We start from the raw sequence: 11,110 nt of genomic DNA on the forward strand, positions 1-11,110 counted from the left end.
ACTGGAGTGGAGGGGGGTGGGAGGGAGGGGGTGTCTGGATGATGGACATTGGGGAGGGTATGTGCTATGGTGAGCGCTGTGAATTGTGAAAGACTAATGAATCACAGACCTGTATCCCTAAAACAAATAATACATTATATGTTAATTAAAAAAAAATAGAATAGCCCACATAATCTTAAAGAACAACAACGCTGGAGAATTCACCCTAGAGAGTTACTAAGATCTATTTTTAAACTTTTTATTTTTATGTATTTTTATTATTTTTTTATGATGAATATGCTTTTAACGTACAGTGTTAGATAACGTGTACAATATAGTGATTCAGTAATTTAAAAAAAACCCAAAACAATTCTATAAATTACTCGGTGCTTATCACACAATACTCCTTTTTTCTTTGTGGGAATTTTTTAACACTTAATGACTTCTTAAATTCCAGTATAATCAATGTACAGTGTTATATTAGTTGCAGGTGTACAACATAGTGCTTCAGCAATTCTACGCATTACTCAGTGCTCAAATAAGTATACTCTGGATCCTCTTCACCTACTTCCCCTACCCCACACTCACCTGCTCCCTGGTAACCATTAGTTTGTTCTCTATAGTTCAGAGTCTATTTTTGCTTGTTTCTTCTTTCCTTTGTTCATTTGTTTTGTTTTGTTTTTAAAGATTTTATTTACTTATTTGACAGAGATCACAAGTAGGCAGAGAGGCAGGCGGAGAGAGAGGAGGAAGCAGGCTCCCTGCTGAGCAGAGAGCGCCCGATGTGGGGCTCGATCCCAGGACTCCGGGATCATGACCCAAGCCGAAGGCAGAGGCTTTAACCCACTGAGCCACCCAGGCGCCCCTGTTTTGTTTCTTAATAAACTTTTTTACTTAAAAAAATTTTAAAAAGATAAATACAGGAAGTTTCCTTTAATAAAGGTAAGTGCCATCTCCACCCTGAAATGCTCAAATGATGGAAAAGTGATTGGCACCTTAGCTGGTCTTTAGGTTCAAACACACACACAATTTTTCTGTTTTACTGATAAACATTTTATGTAAATACATACATCTTTGAGCATGTTCTTAATACTCCAGGATATTTGGATATGGAAATGCTGAGCAGGAGGATAAAAGCAATTTATTTTCAAAAAACGGTGAAGGGGTTTTTAAGAATACACTAACATGATGAACACTGAGTAATGTACAAAATTGTTGAAGCACTCTACTCTACACTTGAAACTAAAGTAACACTGTAAGTTTACTAGAATTTAAATAAATAATGCCATTTATTTTATTAAAATAAAAACAAATATAAATAGAGGCACTTTGGGGCACCTGGGCGGCTCAGTTAAGTGTCCAACTCTTTTTTTTTTTTTTTAATTTAAAGATTTGATTGATTGATTGATTGATTTAGAGAGCATGAGAGGGGAGAAGGTCAGAGGGAGAAGCAGACTCCCCATAGAACTGGGAGCCCGGTACAGAACTGGATCCCAGGACTCCAGGATCATGACCTGAGCTGAAGGCAGTTGCTTAACCAACCGAGCCACAAAGGCACCCAAGCGTCCAACTTGTGATCTCAGCTTGAGTCTTAATCTTAGGGTCCTGAGTTCAAGCCCCAAGTTTGGGGAAAAAGAAAAAATGGAGGGGGGGGGGAGGTAAGTGGTGTAGTCTGTCAAGTGTATGACTCTTGGTTTCAGCTCTGGTGGTGATCTTAGTCGTGAGATCGAGCCCCAAATTGGGCTCCACACACAGCACAGAGTCTGCTTAAGATTCTTTCTCCCTTTGTCCCTCCCACTTGCATTCTCTCTCTCTCTCTCTCAGATAAATAAATAAAATCTTAAAAAAATAAAACAAAACAAAACAGGGGCACCTGGCTGGCTCAGTGGGAGAAGCATGTAACTCAATCTCAGGGCTGTGAATTCAAGCCCCATGTTGGGTGCAGAGCTCACATAAATAAATATACTTTAAAAACAAAATAAATTTAAAAAAAATAAAATTTTAATAAATGTTATCGAACTGCTCTCCAAGGTAGTAATATAGGAAAGAACTATTTTGCCATATTCTTGCCAACACCAGATCTAAAAAATTTGCCAAATCAATGAAGTTTTAATTTGCATTAATAGTACAAGGCAATTTATGGATACTCAAAAAAGAGTCGAAATAAAAAGGGCTAAAAAATGTCAGGGGAGGGGGCGCCTGGGTGGCTCAGTGGGTTAAGCCTCTGCCTCCGGCTCAGGTCATGATCTCAGGGTCCTGGGATCAAGCCCCGCGTCGGGCTCTCTGCTCAGCAAGGAGCCTGCTTCCCTTCCTCTCTCTCTGCCTGCCTCTCTGCCTGATTGTGATCTCTGTCAAATAAATAAATAAAATCTTTAAAAAAAAATGTCAGGGGAGGGAAACACAAACTTGAGCTGTAACTTTATGAAAGGTTAAGGTCTTTCCATGGAATCTGCAAGGTTTGGAGGAGTTTGGAGTCACGATAAAGATAATTTTAACCTAACTATGGGCCCTACCATGTACACATTTTGGTTATTCATCATTTTTATTTCTACATCTGTGAGCTGCTTTTCTTATCCTTTGCCTAGTCTTTCTTTGGGGCTTCTTTCTTGATTTACAAGGGTTCTTCATTTTTGCTTACTTTAGTCTGTTATATATGATCCAAATATTTTTCTTAGTTTGTCATTTTTTTTTGAAGATTTTATTTATTTATTTCACAGACAGAGATCACAAGTAGGCAGAGAGGAAGGCAAAGAGAGAGGGGGAAACAGGCTCTAGCTGAGCAGAGAGCCCGATGCGGGCTTGATTCCAGGATCCTGCGATCATGACCTGAGCTGAAGGCAGAGAGGCTTAACCCACTGAGCCACCCAGGCACCCCTTAGTTTGTCATTTTTATCTTTTAAATTTGTTCATGGTGTCTACCATCATTAGGAGTATTTATGTTTTATGAAGAGCATTAATTTTTTTTTTAAGATTTTTATTTATTTATTTGACAGACAGAGATTACAAGTAGGCAGAGAGGGAGGCAGAGAGAGAGAGAGGAGAAAGCAGGCTCCCTGCTGAGCAGAGAGCCGATGTGGGGCTCGATCCCATGACTCTGGGATCATGACCTGAGCCAAAGGCAGAGGCTTTAACCCACTGAGCCACCCAGGCACCCCGAGAGCATTAATATTTTGATTGTAAAGAAGTGTCAGATTTATCAACACTATTTTACCAGCTCTAAGAAAACTAAATGGTTTACCCAGTCTTAGATGAAACATTATGGTCCATAAATGTGAGGATTTGGAAACACAGAAGATTGAGCTCTGAATTTAGCTCCCGCATTCCAACAGGTAAACAGGTAACAGAAACAATCATCTGTGGGCAATTCTAACACTGCCAATTCCATAAAATCTCGTGTTGAAGTCCACCTGACTCACCCACAGATTTGTCTGCCATGCCTACATCTCTAGATGTCCAGCGACAAAATCCACAGGCCAGGTAGTAGGCTTTCTTCATGGTGGTCTTGGCAGGGTCATCTGGAAGCTGTGTGGAGATACTTGTTGCCCGAGTAGAGAGAGTGTGCATACAGCCAGGACAGTCAAAGCAGTTGGCACACCTATAACACAAGACCACTGTTCATTCTCTCGACAAGTCTTTATCAAGCACCTGCTATGTACCACACAGTGTCCTAGGTGTTAGGAATTCAAGAGGGACTATAAGGGAGGACTGTCTCTCAATGAAAAGGAAATTAAAAAGTATTAAAATCTTGTTTTAAAATTTAAGTATTGTATGTTCATTTATTTTTTTAAAAAATGTAATCATCACTAAAGTTCCTGAAGAATTAAGAGCCTGACCCAATCCTATTCCAGAGACAATCACTGCTAAACAGTCTGGGTTTAACCATTTCAGACTCCATTTAGGCTTGTACAGACCACGAAGATTTCTGAGGGAGAGGAAGGTCACCACTTATGCCTTTAGAAAGGACTGAGCAGTTGCACAATGAAAACTCGAGAGGCAACAATATAATAGGCCATGTAACTGGGTTTGGAAAACAACTGCTTGTTTGCTGCGCCAGAGAGCGGACATAAAAACCAAAGAATGTTCTCAAACTGCAACAGTTCAGAAGCAGTGCCTTTTCAGGGCTTTCTGTTTTCTCCTTAGGCACCACTCTTCCTAGCGCTTCCCCAACACTTCCCCTTCAGGGCCCCAGCGCCTTGCTGCTTGTAGCTTTTTCACCACCTGAGATTATCAAGATTTCCACTCCTAGTCCTGGACTTACTCTGAAGCTCTGTTCTACAATTCTAATTATCTACAGTATTTTGCCATCTGGATAACGTCCTCATATAAGGATAATAATGGTATCTACCCACTGTTCACTGCTCACTGATAGTTTGAGAATTAAATCAAAATTAACGTGATTTAATTTTATGATTTAAATTTAATTTAAATCATAAAATTAATTTTTTAATCATAAAACAAACAGTGTCTGGCTTATTAGGAGTTATTTCTCACGTTCAGGAAAGAAAAGTCATGGTGGTTCACATCCATGCGGTATAAGGGTATGACTGGTAGCAAAGGACTTTCATGCTTAAGCTAAAAACCAAATGGCATCCAGGGGCAATGAGCACACTTACTACCCAGATCTCGGTTTTTAATACCATTTTCCAATAAAAGGAACCAAGGCTCCTTGGAGAAATGGCTAATTCAAGGACTGAGGCAGAGTTCCAGGATTAGCCTGGAGTATCTTGTACGACCAAAAAATGACAGAATGCTCAAATGAATGAACAGCTCCCCTAACCCCCAGCCCATGCAACAACAGGGGTACACCAAAGGGATACAGGAGTCTACCGAAAGAGCTGGCAATGGCCAAAGCTGGAACAATCGGAGCAAAAAAATAAATAAATAAAGTGGTACTGGATTATATCCTATGGTATAAAACCAATATTTAAATAAATTATTAAATAAATAAATAGGGGAGGAGAGAAAAATCTACCATTTAAACGAATTCCAAATAATTTACGTAGAGAATCCTCACAGAGGGGGAACATAACTCCCCGCTAGAAGAGTGTTTTCCTTCCAAAGAGTACAGTATAAAAAAGGAGAAAAAAGAATGACTGTATATTGGAGAAACCTGACAAACACTAGCTCAAGTCAGGTCATTAAGGCTAACATCAACAGTGATAAGTTCTATTGACAGTATGTACCCTTCGTGGGATGTAATAAAAGATGCACTTTAACTCTATTGTCTTGTACCCCATAACACATTTCCCCAGCTAACATGAAAAACATCAGATATATTCCAACTGAGGGACATTCTACAAAATATCTTACTAGTACTCCTCAAAACTTTTAAGGTCCTCAAAACCAAGGAAAGTTTAAGAAAATGTCATAGCAAGAGAAGCCAAAAGAGACATGACTATTAAATGTAACATGGGTATCCTAAATAGAATCCAGGAACAGAAAAAGGAGATTAGGGAAAAACTGAGGAAATCTGAATAAAATGAAATGTTTATTTAATAACAAAGTATCCATGTAGTTCATTAATTGAGGCAAATATACCATAATCATGCAAGATGTTAATGATAGGGGAGACTATGTATTAAGTACACAGAACTCTCTGTACCATCTTCACAATAATTCTTAAGTCTAAAACTGTTCTAAAATAGAAAATTAATTTAAAAAAATCAAAGGACATTTCATCTTTGGCAAAGGTGATGCTAAAAAATGAAAACCAGCCAGTTAAAAACAAGAGTTAATTCCATGAGTTTCCTTGCCAGCTATTAAAAAAATAGTTGAGGAAAACAGAAAAAAAAACAAACAAACGGATCCCAGTCTTACCTATTCTTTTTCAATTTGGCTTCAGCCGATGGCATATTTTCTAAGCAACTGGGACAATAATGCGAGTCCACCTAGAAAGAAACAAGAAATCAAAAATCAGAGGAAAAGACACTCAGTTTAGCTTGTATCTACATCTATGCCAAATAGTGAATTCTAAAATATACTGCACCAGAACATGAGAAACCAATGATATGCCAAAGAACCTAGACTGTTTTCTGCTTAGGGTTTATTCTTCAACCATGTTTTTTCTTATTTTCTGTATTTCCTAAAACCCTTCCAGTTTTCCTTTCTGATCTTTCCTCTTCCCTTTCATTAGGATTTTATGTAATAGATGTGTTACAAGTTGTCTTGGAAAAGACATGGAATAGAAGAACTCTATGATAATCTAATGAACAGACTAATAAGTAAAATAACACAATTTGTGAAGCTCTGATCAAATATCCCTTCATCGTTTTATACTGTTTAGCTTTAATGGACTGTAATAACTTGACCGCACTTACATTGTTAAAGGAAAACTTTAAAAGTTTTCTCATTATTGAAGTGTTACATGTTCACAAAAGTTCTCTAATCTCTAATCAGAGATACTTTTTATTATTTTTAAATACTTTTATTTATTTATTTGACAGAGAGAGAGAGAGCAAGAGAGAGAACACAAGCAGGGAGAGTGAGAGAGGGAGAAGCAGGCTTCCTGCTGAGCAGGGGGCCTGACTGGGATCATGACCTGAGCTGAAGGCAGAGACCTAACGACTGAACCACCCAGGTGTCCGATTACAGATTTTTAAATGGCAAATTAAACTACTAAGCCAGCAAGATATTCTTACTGTATTTAACTCAAAAACAAAGAAGGAAAATAAATTCACTGTATTTTTAAAGCTCTGAATAATTACTTTCTTTAATATAGGTAGATCCTATTGACAGTTCTAGAACTTTAATCACCTACAGATGTAAAGACAAATTTAAATGAATAGAAATACTATGATAGAAACTGGCTTCTTTTTTTCATCATCTGCTATACACAGGACCACCTTTGAAAAAATAAAGTCGCTGCTCAAATAACCTCTAGGAACATAAAGCACAGTACTGTTAACTAATATTTGCACTTACTCATCATAAAAAGCAAACTATAATTTGTTCCTTCTTGTGGCTCTTTTCAAATTCCGCCTGTCCCTTCATGTGCAGCTCCAATCCCAGGTTCTCCATTAGAACTTTCTGGACTCCTCAAGCCCTTACTGGCCTCACTCTTCCCCAAATCCTAAAGGGCCTCCACTTCACAGGTGGAAGTACACACAAGTCAGTAAGATACAGTAAGACAGACTGTCCTAGCTCAAGATATCCTTAAAAATCATGGAGACTGAGCTCTCTAATGACCACCACATGGGAATCTAATCCAATAAATTCTGGAAGTGGAGGTGAAGCTGGAACAGGAAAACATCTAAAAGACAAAGGACCTGCTAAAGAGATACACACAGAGAAGATACTAATGGAGAGGAAAAAAAAAAAAAAAAAAACAAGAAATATCCTGTATATAATATAGCAATGATTTTTCTCTTGTATTACTTAATTCCTTTCTGTGTCTATTCTTAATATTAAGAAAAATACACCTAATAAAATTTTAATGGGGCACCTGGGTGGCTCAGGCATTACACGTCTACCTTCAGTTCAGGTCAAGACACCAGAGTCCTGGGATCAAGCCCCACATTGGGCTCCTTGCCCAGCGGGAAGCCTGCTTCTCCCTCTCCCCCTGCTTGTGTTCCCTCTCTCACTGTGTGTCTCTCTCTCTCAAATACATACATAAATAAAATATTTTAAAAAATCAGTAAAATGGCTTAATGTACAGGACACGTTTTCATACGCATTTTTAACAGTCCAGGTATCTTCAGTGAAGTTCTCTGAATCATGTTTCAAATCCTGATTTGAAAGGCTGCCGTGAGTTTCAAATCTTGGTCCTCTCTGCCACCCCCAAATTTTTGACTGTGTAACCTACGGCAAACACTGTGTCTGTTGCTTTAACTATAGTTTTTTGTTGTTGATTTTTTTTTTTAAAGAATATTCATTCTATTGGCCTGTAGGATGATTAAAGGAGTTTACATAAACCACATGGCGTATAGAAAGCACTGAATAAGCATTAACTGTTACCAGCAGCTTTTCTTTAACTAGACTGTGAGTCACTCAACAGCAGGATTTATGTCTTACTCGTCTTTTAATCCCCAAAGCTTACAGAATGAACAAGATGTGCTAAGTGCTGTAGAAGTTTGGGGATTTTGTTATTTGGTAATTTTTTTTTAATGGGGTGGAGTGTTTTACGTTATGAGCAATCATACTTCCAACGCCCACTTGTTCCTGCGAAGGACAGCACCATACCCTCTGGAGAAGCGCCATGAGCTTCTTACACGAACAGACGTTATTCTAAGCGCTTTCAACCCAGTTCGCCCCAACCCAACCTCTTCCCTGCTGCACGCCTTGGTCTGAGCCACAAAACACAGCAAGGCCCAGTTTCTGGCCAAAGTAAGAGCAGAACTTCCAAGATGGGAGGGGCATGAATGAGAACGCCCATGGGCACCACCCTACAGTCAGTCATGGAAAGACGGTATCTCGCCCCTCAAGTGGCCTCAATAATCACCCCCACATCTTCCTCCCCAACCCACCCAATTACCAACCCCCCCCAAGAGACGGCCAAGGTCCCTAAAGTCAGGTTTGTCCAATCCGAGGGCGCTCTAGAACCAAAAGATCCGCTCAGCCCCACCCAAGGCCGCTCCTTCTTTCCAAATGACAAATTATAAGCAAATTAAATCGCCAGCAAATCTGAGTGACGGAAGACAGAGCCAATCAGCAAACTAGGAAAATGACTTCCCGCCCGTCGCGGTGACTAGGGCGAACCCTTCCCCCCTCCTCCCCCAACACATACACACTCTTCACCGGACGACTGCATTACCTCGTGAGACACACATTCCAGCGACCGCAGCTCGCTGCAATAGCGGCAGAAATAAAGCTGCGATAGCGGGGCCCGAACTTTCTTTTCCCCCTGGACTAGGTAGAGAACCCGCTCCGATTGCAGCAAGGACGCCATCTTGGAGGGGGAGGAGTCAACGACGCTCTCGCCGCGTCACGTGACCCGAGAGCCTGCGTTGCTTCTGCGCCTTTCCTACGTATTTCGTCTGAGACTTTGCGTAAGGTTTCCGAACTAGTGGGACCCGGCGCCGGACGGAAGTCACAGTGCGCTTGCGTAGCTGGGGATCCCCGGTTTCTGCTCCAGCGTTTCAGCGAGCATTGTCTGCCTGGGCGAGGTCCGAGCTTTCTCTCACTGAGTACGCAATCCCAGATCAAATCAGACAGGCCAGTGCTCTCCGTTTCCTTGTCTCTTCCGGAAAGAAAGGCTGCACTTTTGTTTCATTTACAACGGCCTCTCCTGCCCTCACCTTCCAGGAAGACTTCCAGAAGGTAGATGGAGGGTCTCAGGGACAGAGTGCCTTGGGAATTGGAAAGTTAATAGTCATACCAGCACTTTCTTTTGACTGCCTTGTCACTGACCTGTAGGAAATCTTCACAGACATTATCTCGTTTGAAATTTCTTAGACTCTGAGTTCCTCCACCCAGAAGCCATGGCTCATTCATTTCCAGGTTTTGAGTAGTTAGAATTAGGACTAAGTCTGTATTATGAGCATTCAGTAAGTATTGGTTGATGGAGGAATTAAATCATTGACCAATGTTGCTAGGTATCATTTACATTTTTTCTAGTGCGTAGACTAAGGCTTAGATATATAAAATGACTGCTTTGAACCGGCCTAGCAGAGACAGGAGCCCAGGTTACCCGCCACCAGTTCTGTGCTCCTCTCATTGTACTAATGCATTCTTTACCTGTCTGATGTTGGAGCTGGTGAAAAGAAGTGGAACTGAATATTAATACTAGCTAACGTCTGTTGAATATTTATTGAGTGCAAGGCGCTGTGACCAAACTTTACACACATTGTCTCATTTAATTTTCACAAGAACTCCAAAAGGCAGGTGCTATCATTTTTATTTGGCTCCAAAGGAAACAGGCTCAGAGAATTACAATGACTTGTCTAAGATTTCATAGATAGCAGTGGAACCCTGTTCTGACTCCAGAGGGGCATGCATTACACCTATGCATACTGCCTCTAGCATATTTTTCCCCCAGCTTTATTGAGGTAAAATTGACAACTTAAAATTATATATATTTAAGGTGTACACCTCAATAATTTGATATACACTGTGAAATAATGAACTCAAGCTAATTAACATATGCATCACTTCACATGGCTACCATTTTCTTTTTTTCTCTTTCTTTTCTTTTTTCTGATGAGAACACTTAAGATCTACACGCTTAGAAAATTTCAAGGATATCATATACAAAATTGTTAACTAGGGTCACACTGTTACACATTAAATCTTCAGAAGTTATTCGTCTTGCATAACTGAAATTTTGTACCCCTTGGCCAACATTTCTTCACTTCCTCTCCCCGCCCCGCACCGACCCCCAGACCTTGGCAACAACCCTTTTCCCTGCTTCTGTGAGTTTGATTATTTTAGAATCCATATGTAAGTGAGATAATGCAATATTATCTTTCTGAGTCTGGCTTATTTCACTTAGCATACTGTCCTCCAGGTTCATCCTGTTGCTTCAAATGGCAGGAGATACATATTGATATATTTATGTTTATATTATTTTTCAGTTATTGTGTATATATTTATATATCACATTTTCTTTATTCATCTGTTGACATTTACGTTGTTTCCCTTTTTTGGCTGTTGTAAATAATGCTGAGATGATCATGGGAGTGCAGCTATCTCTTTAAGATTCTGATTTCATGGGTGGCTCAGATGGTTAAGTGTCTGCCTTCAGCTCAGGTCATGATCCTGAGGTCCTGGGATCAGTCCCTCGTTGGGCGTCCTGCTTGTCCCGGAGTCTGCTTCTCCCTCTCCTTCTGCTGTTCCCCCTGCTTGTGCTCTCTTGCTCTCTTTGTCAAATAAATAAAATCTTAAAAAAAAAAAAAAGATTCTGATTTTTTTTCTTTTGGCTATAGACCTGGAAGGGGGACTACTGGATCATAAAATAGTTTTATTTTTAATTTTTTGAGGAACCTCCATATTGCTTTCCATAGTAGCTGTACCAGTTTGCATTCCCACAATAGTGTACAACAGATCTCTTTTATCCACATTCTGGACAACACTTGTTATCTTTTATCTGATAATGGCCATTCTAACAAGTGTGAGGTAATAGCTCATCGTGGTTGTGATTTGGATTTCCTTGATGGTTAGTGATGTTGAGCACCTTTTCATGTATCTGGTGATAATT

General features: G+C 39.9%; 1 protein-coding gene across 2 annotated transcripts in view; it reads right to left on the reverse strand.

Annotated features, from left to right (window-relative positions):
• Positions 1–8,893, reverse strand: part of DCTN4 (dynactin subunit 4) — a 29,687-nt gene extending 20,794 nt beyond the window's left edge. For both annotated transcript variants that reach the window (XM_032851570.1, XM_032851569.1), the window contains exons 1-3: positions 8,729–8,893; positions 5,797–5,867; positions 3,396–3,574 (exon numbers count right to left, since the gene is read on the reverse strand). In XM_032851570.1, coding sequence (XP_032707461.1) covers positions 3,396–3,574; positions 5,797–5,867; positions 8,729–8,863 — 385 coding nt within the window. In that variant the 5' untranslated portion in view covers positions 8,864–8,893. The remainder of the gene's footprint in view (positions 1–3,395; positions 3,575–5,796; positions 5,868–8,728) is intronic.
• Positions 8,894–11,110: the final 2,217 nt, after the last annotated feature.

Source organism: Lontra canadensis, unplaced genomic scaffold (assembly GCF_010015895.1).
Source record: "Lontra canadensis isolate GAN:19392208 unplaced genomic scaffold, GSC_riverotter_1.0 scaffold5, whole genome shotgun sequence".
Classification (NCBI taxonomy): domain Eukaryota; kingdom Metazoa; phylum Chordata; class Mammalia; order Carnivora; family Mustelidae; genus Lontra; species Lontra canadensis.